The sequence below is a fragment of the Chironomus tepperi genome, unplaced genomic scaffold (genome assembly GCF_022539635.2).
Source record: "Chironomus tepperi strain 1889 unplaced genomic scaffold, CSIRO-AGI_Ctep_v1 contig_335, whole genome shotgun sequence".
NCBI classification, from domain to species: domain Eukaryota; kingdom Metazoa; phylum Arthropoda; class Insecta; order Diptera; family Chironomidae; genus Chironomus; species Chironomus tepperi.
The window spans coordinates 348,647-367,405 of record NW_027226457.1 but is presented as its reverse complement, the minus strand read 5'-3'; the positions used below and the strand labels follow the sequence as shown (position 1 = coordinate 367,405).

Sequence of the window (18,759 nt, the reverse complement as noted above, 5' to 3'; positions counted from 1 at the left end):
TCTATAAAAGAGATTTAAGGGCTCCGTGAGGAAGCCTTCTTCATTTGTGTCGCTCTGGATATTTCGAATTTTCTTCATTGTTAGTTTAGTGACAATAAAGGTGGGATATTTGCAATTTTGACGAAAGTGTCAAGCCCTTAAAACAGCTAAGTTTAAATTATGAAGCAAATATAAGCCGCTAAGTCTGAAAATCTCTTGTGCATATTAACCTGTGTGTTTATGTTGCTTGGCTCAATATTCACTATGCTGTTAGATAAGATGAAAAAAATTCTACTTCATGACCTTTTAGCAACGAAAATATTTCATGAACACCCGCAAAATTTAAATTTTATAGGTGAGAGAGATAGGAGGATGTCGGACGATCTACGTTTATATTCCATTAAGATTAATGAAAAATTTTTGTGCCAATTTTAATTTTAATTCTCTGAAAAAAAAAATCTCTTTGGCATTGTTGTTGTTGGGCTGCTGCTATCTCATCTTATTTCAGGTAATTGTTCATTAAAGTGGAAAAATAGCTTCGAGTTGAAATGGGTGTTCAAAGGGGCGGTGAAACTGGGATAAATGAGAATCAGTGGATGAGAAAAAAGAGGACATAGATTGTGGAGCATTTTTTGTTGTGAAATGAACATTAAATGATGTTTTTAAAAAAAAATCTCTGAGATTTTTCAACACATTTCAATGAATAAGTCACAATACAGTTGTTTTGTCTCACAGTCTGCAATATAAACAGCTTTATTTCTGTCATCACATTGAATAAAACGAACTTCATTATTTCAGCACTTCATCATACACGTGCGCTAAAGTCACTTTCACTTCCACAATTTTTGTATTTTGTTCGACTTCGTCAGATAAAATTTTTTTGTTAATTTTTTCACTGATGATGCTGCTTTGCTTATCCAGCCAACTGTCAGGTCAACATTTTTTTCCTTTTTCTCTCTCTCACTCACTTTTCTCATAGTCAAAATTAATTTTTAGCATATACATATAAAATCTGAGATACACAAGGAGAAAAAGGAGCAGTGAGAGGAAAAAATTTTAATTTCACGCATCATGAAACTTTTAAAATGCACTTTTGTTTCGACATTCAGCACTAAGTTTTATTCTCTCATCATTTTCATTTATTTTTCTCTATGTTGCTACTGATGATGATACTGCTTACCTCCTACATATCTCACCATTTTTATGTTTAAAAATTTTCCCTCTGACAAATTTTTCAGTTGTTTTGTTTAGAAAGGACAATGAAAAATGTGAGGTGCAGATTTTCAGAAATTAAAACAATAGATTTTTTTAGTTTTGAGGACAGAAATTGTTTAGCTTTGCATAGTTTAGAATTTTAGAGGAGTAGATGAAAGATATTGTTTGATGTTTTAAACAAAACTTGAATATATTTTAAATAAAATATTAAAGCAAGGATTGATAAAATCCAATATAAAAAGAAAATTTTACACTTACTGACCTATTAATTTTCTCATTTACAAAACCTCTTTAATGCTGTTTGTAATATCAGTTTCTTTTAGTTATCTGATAACTTTTCTAATAGAAAGGAAAGTGTTGAAGGTCAAGAAGGCCAGAAACTTTTTCTATAACAGTTTTCCTTATCATGTTTGATATTCTCATCTTTTTCTTCCGCATTCATTCCTTTTTTTTGCTAAATGTAAAAAGATTCCAAATGTAATCTCATATTTTCTTATTAAAACAAATGAAGACGCTTCTTCAAGTCTATTTCATTTTGAGTAAATTGTATATCTTATGTTGTATACAAGGGATATACAAAACTGTATGATAATAAGCTGTATGAAAACTAGGAGGGGAAGATAAAAAATCAAAATTCCTAATCGCTATAATTTACATACAGATATCTCATTACACTCGTCAATTTCTAAAATTGTCAATATCATGTATGAAATTTGTAGTTGGATCTATCTACTGTTCACTTATTACTCTTGCCGTTGTTGCTGTTACTCGTTTGTTTGTTGTCATGTTGTTATGATGATGCTCTAAATACATAATATGTGAATAAATATAATCAGCATATAGTTAGATAATTTACAAAACAAATTCACATATCCCCCCTAAAATTTCCGTAAATACTATCATCATTTGCTGCATACGATACAGGCAAAGCTTATAGAAAACCAGTCAGGGAGAGAGGATTGAAATTTTTTAGGGGGAGAAGGCTTTAAAATTCAAATTGATATCATTTATGCTTGATGTTGTTTGTTTGCTGTTGCTTTTAATCCCTATATGACGCAATCACTTCTGTAAATTGACTATTTCCATTTTGTATTACCAAATTTTCTTCTCCTTTTGGGAAAATTCGACGCATTTCATTTTACGCGAGTTTGCATGTTGTACATAAGCACTTTATTATGCCTGCGAATAAAAATACATACAAATATGCATAATGAAATCATTATAAATTTTATATGTAAATTTTATATTATGTTATGAGCATAATTTTGTCGTCATTTTTAGTACTGATTTAAGAATTCATCAAAAAGTTGTTTGATTTATGCGATTAATTTTTTTTGGAAAATGTGTACTTATTTTAGTATAAATTAAAGGCGTATCATAAGTTTTTATTAAAAATATTAAATTCGAAGCTCAATTTCAATTTTGAATGATACGAAAGCTTTTATTAAAACTCAACGTACCGAATATTCTCGGAATCAATCAGTTTCTATTTTTGAACATATGAATTTCAATGGAACTCAACATTATACTTTCTGCTTAAATAAGAACTGAATATGTATCACATTAAAAAATAAAAACAAATAATGCACATTCAGATTGTTATTTGGATTATAATTTGTTCGTCTGCGTATAAAAGAAATAAAGAAAATAATCATGGCAAAAATAATATTCCTGTAACATTGAGATCACAAGAATAAAAAAAGTAATGAGATTATTTTGTTGTCTCTATTTTCATTATTCTTTGTCGATTAGGCTTGAATGCTAGAATTAACATTTTTTAGATCAATAAATTTTTACGACAATCTTTTGAGATTAATGCAATATTAACGAGATCTGAACTAGCATCAGCAGCTAACCAAGCTATATACGTACCCATGTGACCAAAAATTCCTAATACTCATACTACATTCCTAAGGAATATCAATGTAATACATATGGAATATTCTGGTTATATGAGGAGTGTCTAATCCATGCATTCGGATTGCTTTTCTTAGGCAAAAGAGAAAATTTTATTCAGCTCGATGAAAATAATAATGATAATAAAGTTGAAATTCGACTCTAATTTGATTTTCTTGTTCCTTGTGCAATTTTTCTTCCTTTATAGCGTCGTCTGCTGTAAACTTATTTCAATGAAGGCTGAATTTTTCTTCGTCCTTAAGCTGTGAAGTAATACGCGTGTTTGGCTTTTCCATCTTTTTCTTTAATTCATATTACTATAGTTACTTTTAATGAGGTTCAGAACGAAAGAAAAGAAATAAAAAGTTGTAAAATTTCATTTTTCTTTCACTTTGAAATATATACAAGTAGCATAAACGTACAAAGAAGGCAGTAACAACAACATGAACATAAAATGACAATAGCCATTACGGGAAGGATATAAGCAACAGCAATTTTGAACATTGAAATGACTCTAATTTTACAGAAATGATGATGGTCGTCACACAAAATTAGCCACTAATTGAAATTGGATTTTCTGTTTTTTTCCCTCAACATTCCTCTTCAAATCGTCTTTGTCTTTTTCTATTAGATTGCAGATACATTTTCCTTACTATCTTCCTTCCTTCTTCTAAAAGATGTGCGTGGGAGAAAAGAAGCAATTGTAATCTCTAATGATACTCGAAATAAGGGAGATGGAGGGAAAGAGATAAGGCAACGAGTAAAAAATGTAATTTCATTTGCTGCGGTAATGGAAGCTGAAAATGTGAAGAAATTACTAACCTTAAACTAGTTGTAGAAGACTAGCTTTTGAAATTTCAAGATTTGAATGAAAAATGATTAATTTTATAGCATCTAGAACTCATGTTGTTTATTATTAATTGATTGTACTAATTCCCTTTTAAATTAAATACCCAATAATTTGCTATGCTCCATTAATTCTTATTGATTTTCGGCGATTATATTCTTAATATTCAGCATAATTTTAAAAGATAAAAAAACAAACAAATAAAAAACAAGGAAAATAAAGCAATTCATGCGGGAAATTTACATGAGAGAAAATTGCTGCTGCCGTTGCTTCTTTTTATCTGTTTGCATTAAAATCACAAACATGAAAGCGGCAGCAATAACATCAACATAGACCTCCGTGTCCAAACAACACTTGTTTCCTGCTGAACTTCGTAAATTTCATGTATGAATGGCGAGGTAAAAAAAAACGAGAACAAAATTTCGACATAAAAAATTAAACAAAAATTCAGGTAGGAAATTGGAAATTAAAATGAAAATGAAAAAAAAAAATCCTGAGTTTCACTTCATTTGTGCGTGCAATAAAAATGTTTTTATGTGTACAATGCGATTCCATTTCCAATCTCACAAAACATACATACACCATTTTTTATGTTGCATGCTGCTGCTATTGCTGTTATACACGCATGAAGAAATCAAATAAAGAACGAATAAAAGTTTTGGAATTGTTTGAAAAATATAAAAAGAAAGCGCTCTTGAAAAATCTGCAATTTTTCTGGGATATGCTAACTTTTCCAGTAAAAATGTTACTAGATTTCACTTCAAAGTTCTTATAAAGTAAAGAGAAATATTTACTAAGAAAAAATAAGTGAAAACCACCCCAGTCATGAAGAGAAACTGCAGGAACTCATGATTTCCAATGAAAAACGAGCAAGAAAATTAAAATTAAAATATAAATTGCTATTTTCTCACTCGGGAGAGTTTAGTGTCGCGAATTTGTACAATCTAAAATGTTCCAGAAAGAATTTATATTGAAAATTCTCACGACTTTATATAGCATATCGGATGCAAAGCTCCATCAAACATAGAAAATAAAGATTTCAAGTACGAAAACTCATTTGATGTGCATCAATCGAAATTGAAAAATTCCTGCATGGAATAAATTGCAAAACAAAATTTTCTGATTTGTATGCTTTGTAACTAAATGTTTTGAATTCTTTCACATGAAACGAAAACTCTTATTAAAGCAGAATATTCATAAGAGCTTTGATTGTCGAAGTAAAGGATGTACTAAATGAAAGTGTCATATGTGTTACGTATACAAACAAGAATTTATTTTTAAAATCATGATTTTTTTACAAACAAGAGGAACAAACATTTTAAAAAATAATAATAAATAATAATAATAATAACAAAACATTTTCACTTTTCTGCAATAAAATACATTAATCTTAATGGTATGACGTAACTATCACCTTCCTTAGTTAAACTTAATTCATGCATCTGATCCTTTAAAAATTCAGTTTGGACATTTTCTGGCATTAAATCTAAATTCAGATTGACAGATTCCATCATTTCTAAAAATGGAGTTTTGAAAATTTTAGATAAATATTTCAAAAATTAGAAATGAACTTACTTGAGTATATCTGTAAATCTACAAATTCGTATCTTTCATTTTTCAAATCACGAAATTCGATAATTTTAAAATTACAATCTTCCAAATATTTCTGTATGCTGTTATCATTTTCTGAAGACCACAAAGATGTATAATGCTTTCTCCAATCATTCATATATAAAGGATATTTTATTGCTAAAGTATCCCAAATGTCTTGTACTTTTGTTGATTGAAGGAATATGCAACAAAATATACCATTGGAATTTAATAATTTATAAATATTCTGCAATGCATTCTTCATATCTTTTATCCAATGGAGACAGTAGAATGATGTAATCATATCAAATTGTTGATCTTTCAAATTTGTCGGAATTTCTGTTTCAACATCCATTATGTCAAAAGATGCCGAAACATTTCTATACTTTTCTTTTGCAAATTTGATCATTTCAACACTTTTGTCAGTTCCGATGATTTTACAAAATTTTAATTTACTTTCCTTTATAATTACGTCACACAATATTTTTCCATCTCCACATCCAATGTCTAATAATTTAACTTCCTTGTTCTCAAATTTCGATTTTATAAATTCACCAAAATAGTTGAAAAATTTAGAAGCAGCAGTTAATTGCTCAGAATTTGATTCAGCGTACATTGGAGCTTTATTCATGATTGACGAATCGTCTATATATTGCAGATAATTTTATAAATAAAGAAAATATTAAAATATGCAAACGATTCAATAAATATTCGCTTTTGATAACAATTTGAAATTGGTTTCGAATTTTCAAGTTATGCTCTTGTTCAGATCACACATAAATTACAAACATACATCTTGATCTGGCTGAAAGTTGTACAACTAAAAACCAGTGTGCAAAAGTTTTGATGAAGCAAATTTTGGAGACTTTTTTATAACAGACGACCTGGAGACTTGTTATATCAGCCAATATCAAACAAATGAGCTTTATTTAACATTATCATGAGGATTGTATCAAAATTTGAATGTGTAAAGCGATATAAATTAGTTTTTGAAATTCCACAAAATATAGATAACCGCAAAAATTAGATTAATTACCCTAAATTCGACTTATTTTACTATTTCCTACAGTATTTTCTTTTTGTTTTTGATTCTTTTCACTTTATACTTACTTTTCCTTAATATTACACAAAAATTTGCTTTGATTCACTTTGAATTTAATTAAACGTTTGATTAGGACTTTGTTTAGGTTTTGTTTACAATACAGGGAGACAACTATTTCCCTTCCAAACGGATATTTCGAAAATTCAAATTTTATTTGTAGATGTCCGTGAGAAAATTACCTGTTAAATTTCTTATATTGTCAAATTTGTTGTAAATATTCGGATATTAGATTTAAATAATAATCAATATTACAGATTATAGTGGATAAATCTTATATTTGCATATTAAGTGTCCTAAACGTTCAACTTCATGAAAGAGATATGCATCAATGACATTGGATTTTTTCTTTAATTAAATCATAATTAACAATTTTTGTGATGCGATCTTTTTGTCTATAAGTATTCTTAACTTTCCTTGCATATTTATTAAGACTCAATTCTGAAAATATTTGATTCATTTTCATATTTATTGTAAAAAGTCATTTGTACAGCCGTTTAGGAGCAACATAAAACTTCCATTTAATTTATAACTTTTCTTTCATTTTTCAATTTTCCCTCACCTTTATCAACGACAACAACTTCATGCAATGAAAGTATTAAATGAATTTTCCTTCATGCTTTTTTTCAATAAACAAGCATTTAATAATACCAACAATGTAGAACAATTTTTATAACATAAATGTATAATAGCAATAAATTGAAATATGAGTAGCAAACACACATTCGCACACACATAGTATTGTGCTTCAGATTAATCAATAAACAAAGAATTTTTTCAATATTTTTTTTATTTCACACGCTGTTCAGTTAATATGCTTCAATCATATTTGTTTGCATGATGTGCACACACATAGAGCAAGTACTAGCAAGCATCACCATCAGTGAGAAGAAATTTAATATAACAACACACGCGATGTACGATATTGTGTGAAAAATCAATTAATAAGTTTAACAATTTCGCATGAGTGAATAATGAAAATGTTTGCAAAGCTTTCATTTCATACCAACGTGGCATAAATATGAAAGAGCTTTTAATGCAATTAGCAATGATGAATATTGAAAATTTATTTTGAAAACGTAATTGATTGAAACTGAACGCAACTGGAATGTTTTATAGCAGGTTAAAATCATTGAAAATTGTACAATTTTAATAATGAGGGACAAACCTAAAAGCTCTTTCATCTTCTATCTAGAAATTTTGGTATAAAAAAGGTGAATGCAATCAGAAGCTTTTGTCGCATGAATAAACTTTTATACGTGATGCATAGATTAATAATAGTTCAATTGGGTTTATGGAAAACTATTAAAAGGTGCAAAAAGAAGAGATTTGGTTGAGGGTTGAAATTGCCAATGGCATCGAAATATGATAAATATGATGATGGAGATGGCAAAAGAGTGGAAAAGGAAGAAAATTCCCTCCAAGCGAGCGAATATTGCATTCTCAATCCTCTTTATATGTCTTTTTTTTTATTTGAGCAAATATGCATGAACATATTCGATGCTCACATGCTTGCACATATTGATAGTTTTTTATGTTAGCGAAAATTGTCGTCGATGATAAAAAAAATAAAGTTTTTCTCTTTTTTGAAATTTTTTTCCTGTTCAATTGCAATAAAATAGATTTGCATGTACCAAAAATAGTATACATATATAGGAACACACAATATGCATTTGATTATGCAATAATCGTAAGAGAAATTGCTAGCAATTAATTTTATAAGCTATCAATTTCATGTTTTAATATAAATGAAAGTTTTATCCTTTTATGGCATTTTATGTTGGGAAAATATTCCAGTGATGTTGAAATTTCAGGAATTTTGATGAATTTTGATAAAATTTATTCTGATTACAAGATGTACATATATTCTATAGAATAAAATATTACATCAGTATCAGTTATTGTCGAGTAGTTAATGAAATTTATTTCTTCAGTCCCAATTAAACAAAACATTTTTATTGTGAATATTGTAAAAAATGGATATATTCCTATACCATACAATCGTTCTCGTCGCCTCGTTTATTAAAACCTATCTTTTAAACACTTTAAATTTTTATTTCAGTCATTATCATGACTGTCAACTATTAAAATCAAATAAACGAATAAAATATGCAGCATAGATATATACACACAAAATCATTCGCAGACTTGCTCTAATAAATGCAATATAAAAATCAAATTTAATCGATAAAAATAGCGGAAATAAAAATCTGCTTTTATGTTATCAAATAAATATTCAAAAATATGTCGCAAGCACAAATCGAAAAGGTTTATAAAAAAATTTGACGAGGATATGAGCGGGAGAGTAAAAACATATTTCGCGACAAGAAGCATAAAATTTTGAGAAATATATAAAATGTCGTTGCGCTACATGAATGAGCTTCATAAATTTTATTAATGTAATTTCCAAGCTTCTTTTTAGCAACAACATTAATTGGATTTGTGTATGATGAAAGGATTTTAAGCCTAATGGGAGATCTCAAAACGGTCCGCCAAAGGGAACGGTCCGCCAAAGGGAACAGACGTGTTTTTAATTCGCTCCGCAATTAATTCAAAATTCTCAAAAGCTCCAGATAACAACAACAGAGATTAAAGTTTCGAATCTCAGTTCAACTTGTTCAAACGTGTTTTGACTTGTTCGGCAAAATGGTAGAAACAACAACAAATCTCAACAACGAGGAAAGTAACCAAAAACTTTCGGAAAAACAACCTGAATCTCAACAACAAGATTCAGCACCCGTGACAACTCTCATCACCGAGGATATAAACAACGAAAAGCAACATGACATTGAGATGGAAAATCTCAAAACAAAGCAGACAACAATGGATCAATTCGTCCAACCATTAAGGGCAGAAAAACGTCGCAGCCAACTTGAAATCTTCAGTGCGCCAGCCAAAAAGATATCTAGTGCTAGCAAAAAGAAAGATGACAACAAAAAACAATTTGACTTCTCAAATGCCAGGACGAATCTGTACGATGACAGATTTTTCAACTTCAGCGGAGACAACAGCAAAGCACCAGAACAACCAAAACAAAGTGAAATATCATCATCATCGAAAGACAACAACCTAACATCACAGCAGAAACCAAAACCACCACCGATCCATATAACTAGTGGTGGAGGACAGGAGATCAGAAGGTTGATGAACCAGATCAACAACCAACCCAGGAGTTTTATGATCAACGTCAAAAAGGATAAACTCAAAACAAAAGTTGTATCAACGGAGAGTTGGGACGACTACGACAGATTCATCAAACTCCTCAGAGAAAAACAACACCACTTTCACACCTATGCAAACCAGGAACCACAGATGAAATTCGTGCTCTACGGACTTCCAATGATGGAGATCGTAGACTTGGAAAAGGAGTTGAAAACGGAAAACATATCACCAGTTAAAATTGTCAAAATGACAATGAAACAAAGGAGACACGAAAACGACGACGACCAGAACTACCTTCTGTATTTTAATAAAGTACAGGAAGGTAACATTTTGGAAAACCTTCGAAAGGTTAACTGTGTCTACGGCTTCAAAGTAAAATGGGCTAAATACAACAACAGGCGTAACGGACCTTCTTTCTGTTCGAAATGTTTGCAGTTTGGTCATGGACAACGTGGTTGTAACAAACCACTAATCTGTTTCAGATGCTCTGAACAGCATGATTCAAAAACCTGTCCTTACATTTCGATTGAAACCAACAAGGTCCCAATCGAAAAACTAAAGTGTCACTTCTGCGGCGAGAAACATACAGCAATCTCACAAGAATGCAACATCAGGAAACAAATAATCGAGAAGTGGAAAGCTAAATCAACGAATGACAACAACCGAAATCAAAACAGACCATCAGGTGAACAACAAAGGATTCCACGAAATCCTGCTGGACAAAGGAATGCTCCACCAACATCAAAAGCAGGTGAACGATCAGGCGGATCTGATCAATTTACATCACAAAGACCAGCTAGGAGTATCCCAGAACCGGTACCAACAACATCTAGAAAACCAGCTTCTGAAACCTTCGCACCAGTCACCATAAAATCACAAAATAAGCATCCACAACAGAAACCCTCAAATCAGGGAAATCAAAACAAAACACGAAGAAACAGGAGAAGGGGAAGGAATGGAAATAACAACAGGTCAAAGCCAAAGACCAATAACAATCATCAACAGAACTCAACGCAGGTTGTAGAAATTATGGAACTAGACTTCAATTCACTAACCTTGGAAACAAACAAGGTCGATCCTGAACCTTCATCCAGTGGTAATACAAAGGAACAAATTTCACCAGCCCAAGGCACAATCGATGAATGCATGTTCTTCATCAACTCATTCATCGAAATCATCACCAAAAAACCAGAGTACCTAAAAGAGGAACAGGTACAACAAGCCATCGGCCAAGAAGTTGCCAAAATCTACATGAGTCAACATGGATTGTAGTCACCAAAGGATCAACGTAATTTACTGGAATGCTAACAGCCTTGCAGATAAGATGTTAGCATTTCTCGACTACCTCAGCATGCAAAACGTTGATGTTGCGTGCATATCGGAAACATTCCTAAAACCAAACTCCAAAGTAGACTCGCATCCTGACTACGTAATTCATCGATTTGATCGCATTGATAGACCAAAAGGCGGTGTTGCGATCATTGTCAAAAGAAATCTAAAACATCAGCTTCAACCAAGTTACAACACAAAGCTAATAGAATGCATCGGAATAAAAGTCTTCATCAACGAATCAATAAGCTGCCACATCCTCTCCGTCTATCTTCCAGGAGGAAGCAAAGGAAGGAAATAGACGATCATCTAAGAGATGACATCAACAAAATAACAAACATCAGAGGAAACTACTACATCTGCGGAGACTTCAATGCAAAACATCGAGAGTGGAATTGCAACGTAGCAAACAAAGCCGGGACAATACTACAGGATATGTCCGGGAGTTCATGATCTACTACCCCGATTCACCAACGTATTATCCAGAAGATCCGACGAAATCTGTATCAACAATCGACCTGATGCTCTCAAATTCCAGTCTGAACACTACAGAACTAAAATGCACAGAGGCAATGAGTGACCATTGCGCTGTATATTTTCAAATCAGGACATCCAAAGTTGACAGAACAGACAACACAGTTTACAGATATGACTACAGAAATGCCAACTGGAAAAAATTCAAATCGTATATAACTCGTCGCATCGAAGACAGCACTCTGGAAAACCCATGCAACACCGTAGAGGAGATAGAACATCATATCGAAGTATTCTCAGAACTCATCATGGATTCCAGAAACAAAACTGTGAAGAAGAAAAAGATCAACTTTGAATCGACAAAGCTCACACCAGAAATCAAAGACTTAATCAGGACGAAAAGAAGTCTTCGACGAAGATGGCAACGTAGCAGAGATAATCAAATCAAAACTGAATTAAACATTCTACAGAAAGTCATCAAAGACAAAATTAAGGAACTCAAAAATACAAACTGGAATAAGCGGCTTTCAGAACTCCAACCATCAAACCAAACAGTCTGGAGGATTGCAAAGCATTGCAAGAAAGGTTCAAAATCGATGCCACCGTTGATTGATGCAGATAGAACACTCATCACTAATAAGGAAAAGGCCAGCGTTCTCAGTGACTATTTTCGTAAAGCTCACGAAAATCCACTTGAGGACGACAACCCAGTACATACCCAGGAAGTAGACAACGCAGTGAAGGAAGCATTGGAAGGAGAAAATAGTGACTGCACAGAACTTACAAATGTAGAGGAAATCTCATACATTGTAAGAAATCTGAAAAATCCTAAAGCACCAGGATTAGACGATGTCAACAACATACTCCTCAAAAATCTTCCACCAAAAGGCTTCGAATATTTGAAGTTCATCATCAACACGTGTCTCAAACTTAACTATTTTCCGAAAGTTTGGAAAAAAGCTAAAGTAATCCCGATCCCAAAACCTGGCAAACCAGCAAACGAAGTGAGCAGCTATAGGCCAATAAGCTTGCTTAGTTCCCTAAGCAAAATATTGGAGAGAGTATTGCTGAATAGAATAAACGAGCATCTGGAGGATAACAACATCATTCCGACTCAACAGTGTGGCTTTCGCACAGGACGATCAACATCTCACCAACTCATCAAAGTAATCAAAACAGCAAAGGAAAACATAAGCAGGAAGAAATCAACAGGAATGATCTTCCTAGATGTGGAGAAAGCATTTGACAGAGTCTGGCATAACGGACTCTTGTTTAAAATGATCAAATTAGGATTTCCACTACCACTTATAAAAACTGTAAGATCTTTCCTAAGTGAAAGAACTTTCTCAGTTTTTATTAAAGGTCAGTTCTCAGAAACCAATGAAATCAAATTTGGAGTACCACAAGGAGCAGTGCTTTCACCAACTCTCTACAACATCTACACATATGATATTGTAAGAGAAACAACTAACAATATCGCACTCTTCGCAGATGATACTGCATTGTATCATTCTGCAGAAAACTCAGCCGATATTGTAACACATCTACAACACACTGGAAGAAAAGTACAACAATACATGAACAAATGGAAAATAAATCTCAACAAACAGAAGACTCAAGCCTTATTCATCACAAGTAGGTACTCCAGGCAACTTCCTAGAGACAACATCAAATTCCTCAACGAAAACATCAAATGGGAAACCGAAGCTAAATATCTGGGAATGATAATCGACAAGAGAGTGACATTAAAGCAGCATGTAGAATATGTGACCAACAGAGCTCACACTGCACTAAGACTACTTTATCCCCTCATCAGCAGGAACTCACATCTCGACGTTCGAAACAAACTTCTCATCTACAAGTTAGCCGTGAGACCCATCTTCACATACGGCTGTCCAGCATTTGAACGGATGGCAAAAACACATCTACAAAAACTACAAGTACTACAAAACAAATTCTTGAGAATTGTTCTCAACAAAACAAGATATGAAAGGATATCAGATCTACATACTGAAGCAAAAATACCCTCTATTGAGGACTACGTCGGAAAGTTGCAAGCGAATTTCAACACTCGTCTTGCGTCGCGAAACACCGAATAAACCACAACATAAATTAAAGCAAAACAATTTCAAAATAAAATCAAAAACTAAGTGATGAATGCGATAAGCCAGAATCCTTTAAAAATTTAAATACAAATAAAATGTATCCAAACTTTGTACATAATTAAGTTAAAAATTTAATGAATAAAAAGTTTATTTAAAAAAAAAAAAAAAAAAAGGAGATCTCAAAAGATTAGCATTAAGACTTGTTATTTTACTGCTTTGAAAATTAATAATAAGCAAATTGTGAAGGAAGTGGATAAATTTACGAAATTGCCTACGCAAACCTGAAGAATTTACTTGTAGGTTGTATTTTTCAAAAAGAATGTAACAGTCGTAGGGTAAAAATGATAAATCAGATTTGTCAATGGCTATATATATGCCCACAACTTCTATATAATCGAATAATACTATCATTCACAGAAGAATTACACTAAAATTAGTCAATGAGATTGTTGCTCATGATAAGAATAAATTATGCAGAAAACTATCTAAACTACTCTTAAGTTTATGTTCTCTATTATGTCTATAATTTATACACAAGCAGCAATAAGCAATTTTATATAGACAAAATGTTCATTTTGATATTAAATATATATAGAAATATTTTACATATATGAATATGTTTGTTCAATAGATAAAAGTTCAATAATAAAAATGTTAAATTTATTGCGGTACATAAATAAAAATATAGTTTTCTGAAATAATATTTGGAGTACAATAAAAATATGCAATGAAAAATATTTACGAAATAGATACGCAGAAATTTTATTTGAAAAAATATTATTTCAGCTTTTATGCAATCTTTTATCCACATTTTTTATTCACTTCTTTCGAATTACTGCAGGTTGTTCCAAATATTTTGTGATTCTTAATGCAAAATTTAACAATTTACTTGGAAAAAACGATTTTATTTTCACATTTTTTCAGTTCATTTACATTTATTTTCGTACCCCAATTCCTCGAAGAAATACAATAAAGAACCCCCTTTTTGCCATTCCATTCGCATTATCTTGATCAATTACAAACTTGTTAGTTTCAATTTTTCTTCTTTTTTCGCCATTCACACACTTCGTTTTCCCCCACAATCCACATTCAAATGGTCGAATTGAATTTGTAAAGTGAATAGAGATTCCATACTGTATTGTGCCGTTGTTCTGTTGCTGTTACTAAAAAGGGAAGTGTTAATCCCACTCGGCATATATTTTCTTTCCTTTTTTCGACAAATGGAGCTTACACACGCAAATTATTTGTATGTTTCTTTGATTGCAATCAGAATTGAACAAGAAATTTATAACGAAGAAAAATTATCGCAAATTCTATGTAGTCATCATGGGAGTATGCTGAATTCTAGGTTTAGAACATTTTTATTCAATATACCTTGAAATTTTCTCAATTATCGCTATAAATAATGGATTTTAAATAACTCTTGATTCTCAGTTCCTTATCCTTTTATTTACCGTTTTGTTCATACAATGAATTTTGAAGTTTCTACCCTTTAAAAGTAAAATCATTGTATGTGTGTACTCTAATGTGTTCACATATGAAGTAAAAGTCTCGTTGAACTTTTTTTGATTCTTATTTTTGCTATCATGACTGGCTTGCTGGCAGGCGGAATTTTTTTTCAAATGCAATAAATTTTCATTTAACTTTTTCTCTCTCTTGTGTTGTTTTTTGTTCTTATTCCTATATTCTGCCATTGTTGTCTGCATATGTGCGTTATACATGTAAATAAATAGATTTTTCAGACATAGCAACTCACATGAGCAATGTTCATGAGTTTATTAAATTAAAAGTCCCGGATGTTAGATGAAATGTTAGACAAAGTGAATGCACTGGTGTTATTGCTGTTTGGGACTACATAATACATCATGCTGTACACACTATTTGCTGTGAGTTATTTTTTATACTCACTCAATTTTTCCTGTGTACGTTTGTGAGTTTTTTGTTTTTTTTTTTTGGTAGATATTGCTTTCAGAGATTTTTGGTGATTGTGAATTCTGACAATGATACTAATATATTCTCTGAATGACTCTTCAATCTCAAATTGATGTATTGAAAAATGAACCGAAACATCCATCTTTTGTAGAATTTGTACTTGTTTGCCATTTTTATTTTAGACTCTAAAATGAATTTTTCAGTTATTAAATATTTCATAACTTTAACAAAAATCCTTACAATTGAAAAAAGTATGCATACAATTCAAATTTATGTTCAAGAGAATTGAATTGCATTAAAATGAAATCTCAAAATGCTTTGAATTTGTTATGTCAACCATATAATATTAATTGAAATTGTATACGAAAAATACTAATTTTCAAATTTTTTTAATTTAATTCCACAGCCCTTTGCAGTGGCCAGAAGCAAGAACAGGAAGATCCATGCAAAGTTAAAGGTCGAGTTGTTGGTGATTCAAAATACTGCGATCGTTATTGGGAATGTGTTAATGGAGAACCGGTACTCTATGACTGTCCAAATGGATTGGTGTTTGCCGGAAAGAATCGTGGTGTTACGGAAGGATGTGATTATCCATGGAGAGCACCTTATTGTGTTGGAAAACAGACAGCAAGTAAGTAGCATTTGCATTCATTATACAACCGAATTGGCTGTCAAAAATACAAGTTATTGCGACTAAAAAAGCAGTTAATGTAAATCTTTTTATAAATTTAATTGGTTGGTGTTGCTAAGCAAATGAGTTCTTATACTTTAGAGAAAGTGTTGAAGAAGCTACCGATTAAATTATAAAATACTCCTTACAAAAACAGAAAAAGTTTTTCATTCAACTTTATATTAAAAAAGTTAAACATGAATTTGGTTCCTGTTCACTTTATTCTCATTTTTTCTTCTTTTTTTCATAATCCAATTTTATTATTTTCATAACTTGTAAAGTTAAATTATTAGCAATTGTGTAAAGAGGATAGAGTTTTTTGCTTGAATGGAGGTTAAGAAAACTTTAGATAAAGAGGTACAGCAATTCATATGGAGATTTAAAATATACAGATTTTGAAATGTGCAATATCATTTAAAATGAATTTTCATTAATCTTGTATATTCACACACGAACAAGTTTTTATAATAAGATCAGAAATGATTAACTTTTACTCCCTTCGTCTTTTAATTCATCATTTTTTTACCCTCCCTCTTTTGAACAAAGTAAACGAATTAAAACTTTTTAATTTAAAAACCAAGCAAAAGAATTTAAAGACTTCAATATCAACTGAAAGGAAATTCTTCATCTGAACGTAATAATTCAAAGTAATTACCAAGAATTATTCTCTCTTTACATTTTTTTTGAAGACTTACATGAAAATCATCGTCTAAAAGATTTTTTCAACTCAATATATCTGAAGATGAAAAACTTTGGTCATTAAAATATTCATATAAATCTGTATGGAGAGCAGCAATTTTGTTCAAGTCCTTTTAAATTAACCATCATATTACCATACCAATTAAAAAATATCATATCTAGATGGTCCAATATCAAACGAGCATTGTGACTGGTTATATGGAATTTTCGGACATGAGACATCATGTACTCGTTACTGGACTTGCTGGAATGGAACTGCAACTGAGCAATTATGCATTGGAGGGTTGTTATACAATGAACAAGCTCACAGCTGTGATTGGCCCGATGTAAGTAAATTTTGATTTTTTAGAATAACTTTTTACCCAAAGATCCCAGAAAAACTTTGATTCTAATCTTCTATAATTAGATCTTAAGATTATTAACGACTGACATAAAAGTTGTGTCAGTTCCCTTTTATCTTTGGAAAAAGTTACCAATTTAATAAATTTTTCATTAAAATTTTATTTCATTTCCAACAATTCATTACAGAATGTCGAGGGATGTCAGAAGCATCGTAAGTAGAATTTAATTTTGCTACATTTAAAATTACTCATCATCATTATTCGTATGCTTGACATATTCATATTGCATGTCAAGTGAATTTAATATGTGCATATGAAGAACATAAGACAGACATGAATATTTTTTTATGTCTGTGGTTTTTATGATGATAAAATTTTCCCTTCTTTATGTTAAATTAATATCATGGGAAATTAGCGACGATGGAAATATTCTGATGAAAAGAGCAAATTTCCTTAGTTTTTGTAAAACAAAAAAGTTGTATGAATTCATTGTGACTGATATCTATTTCCTTGAAATAGGATAAAACTGCATTTTAAATATTCAAAAGTTTAGATTTTCTACTCAGTTCTATCTCTTTTAAATTTTCATGTCAAATACATCATGATGTTCATTTTCAGCACTTTGCAACGATGATGCAAACGGAAATGTTCCATTAGGGAAATCGTGTAATCGTTATTGGAATTGTCAAGGAGGATATCCTCGTTTGCAACGTTGCCCCGCACAATTGGTATTTGATAGGCATTCGTTAAGATGTGTAGTACCACCCACTGATGAGTGTGATATTCTACCAACACCAGCACCCGAACAACAAGAGGAAGGACGTGTAAGACTCGAGACGAAATAATTGTCTTAAAACTTTATTTCAAGAAAAATTATTTATTTTATTTTCAGAAATTTAACGATATTCCTCAAGACGATGGTCAGTTACCACCACAAGAATTTCGTCCACAACAGCAACAACAGAAAAATGTGGGTCGCACAAGGAATTAATTAAACTTTCTAGAATTTTTTTTCTCTTTATTTCCGTATTGCACTTTCCGTCCTTTATTTCCTTCCGATGTTTACATTGCATTTATTACATCCTGCAACAATCACATCCATTATTCTATCATTTCATTTCCTCATTAGAAGTAAGGATGAAAGTTTTTCCAACCGATTAAATTTTTTATTAGATTTTTTAGATTTTTTTTATTTTTTCTTTATGAATCAAAAGATTCGAATTTTTGTACTTAAATTTAAGCAAGTGTAACTTTTTGAATTGTCAATAAAATAATTTAAAAAATATAAAATTGATTGTAGTCTTTAATTTCTTTATAAAATACAGTTGCTCATTAAATTTACTTAGTTCTTTGGTAGATAAATTTACATCCTTTTGTCTTAAAAAGTACACAGAAAAATTGCATTTTTCCTATTGAGCTTC

The 18,759-nt window shown here is 31.2% G+C and overlaps 2 protein-coding genes across 2 annotated transcripts in view; one reads left to right on the top strand and one right to left on the bottom strand.

The window, feature by feature from the left end:
* The window catches only part of LOC139093418 (protein obstructor-E-like), a 49,100-nt gene extending 30,610 nt beyond the window's left edge, over positions 1-18,490 (top strand). The window contains exons 2-6 of the mRNA XM_070644143.1: positions 16,035-16,259; positions 17,160-17,323; positions 17,526-17,550; positions 17,957-18,162; positions 18,231-18,490. Coding sequence (XP_070500244.1) covers positions 16,035-16,259; positions 17,160-17,323; positions 17,526-17,550; positions 17,957-18,162; positions 18,231-18,329 — 719 coding nt within the window. The 3' untranslated portion in view covers positions 18,330-18,490. The remainder of the gene's footprint in view (positions 1-16,034; positions 16,260-17,159; positions 17,324-17,525; positions 17,551-17,956; positions 18,163-18,230) is intronic.
* Positions 5,299-6,164, bottom strand: LOC139093291 (juvenile hormone acid O-methyltransferase-like). The gene is made up of 2 exons (XM_070643972.1): positions 5,513-6,164; positions 5,299-5,453 (listed from the first exon to the last, which is right to left on the bottom strand). The coding sequence occupies exons 1-2, from the start codon at positions 6,156-6,158 to the stop codon at positions 5,299-5,301; spliced, it is 801 nt and encodes a 266-aa protein (XP_070500073.1). The 5' UTR covers positions 6,159-6,164.
* Positions 18,491-18,759: the final 269 nt, after the last annotated feature.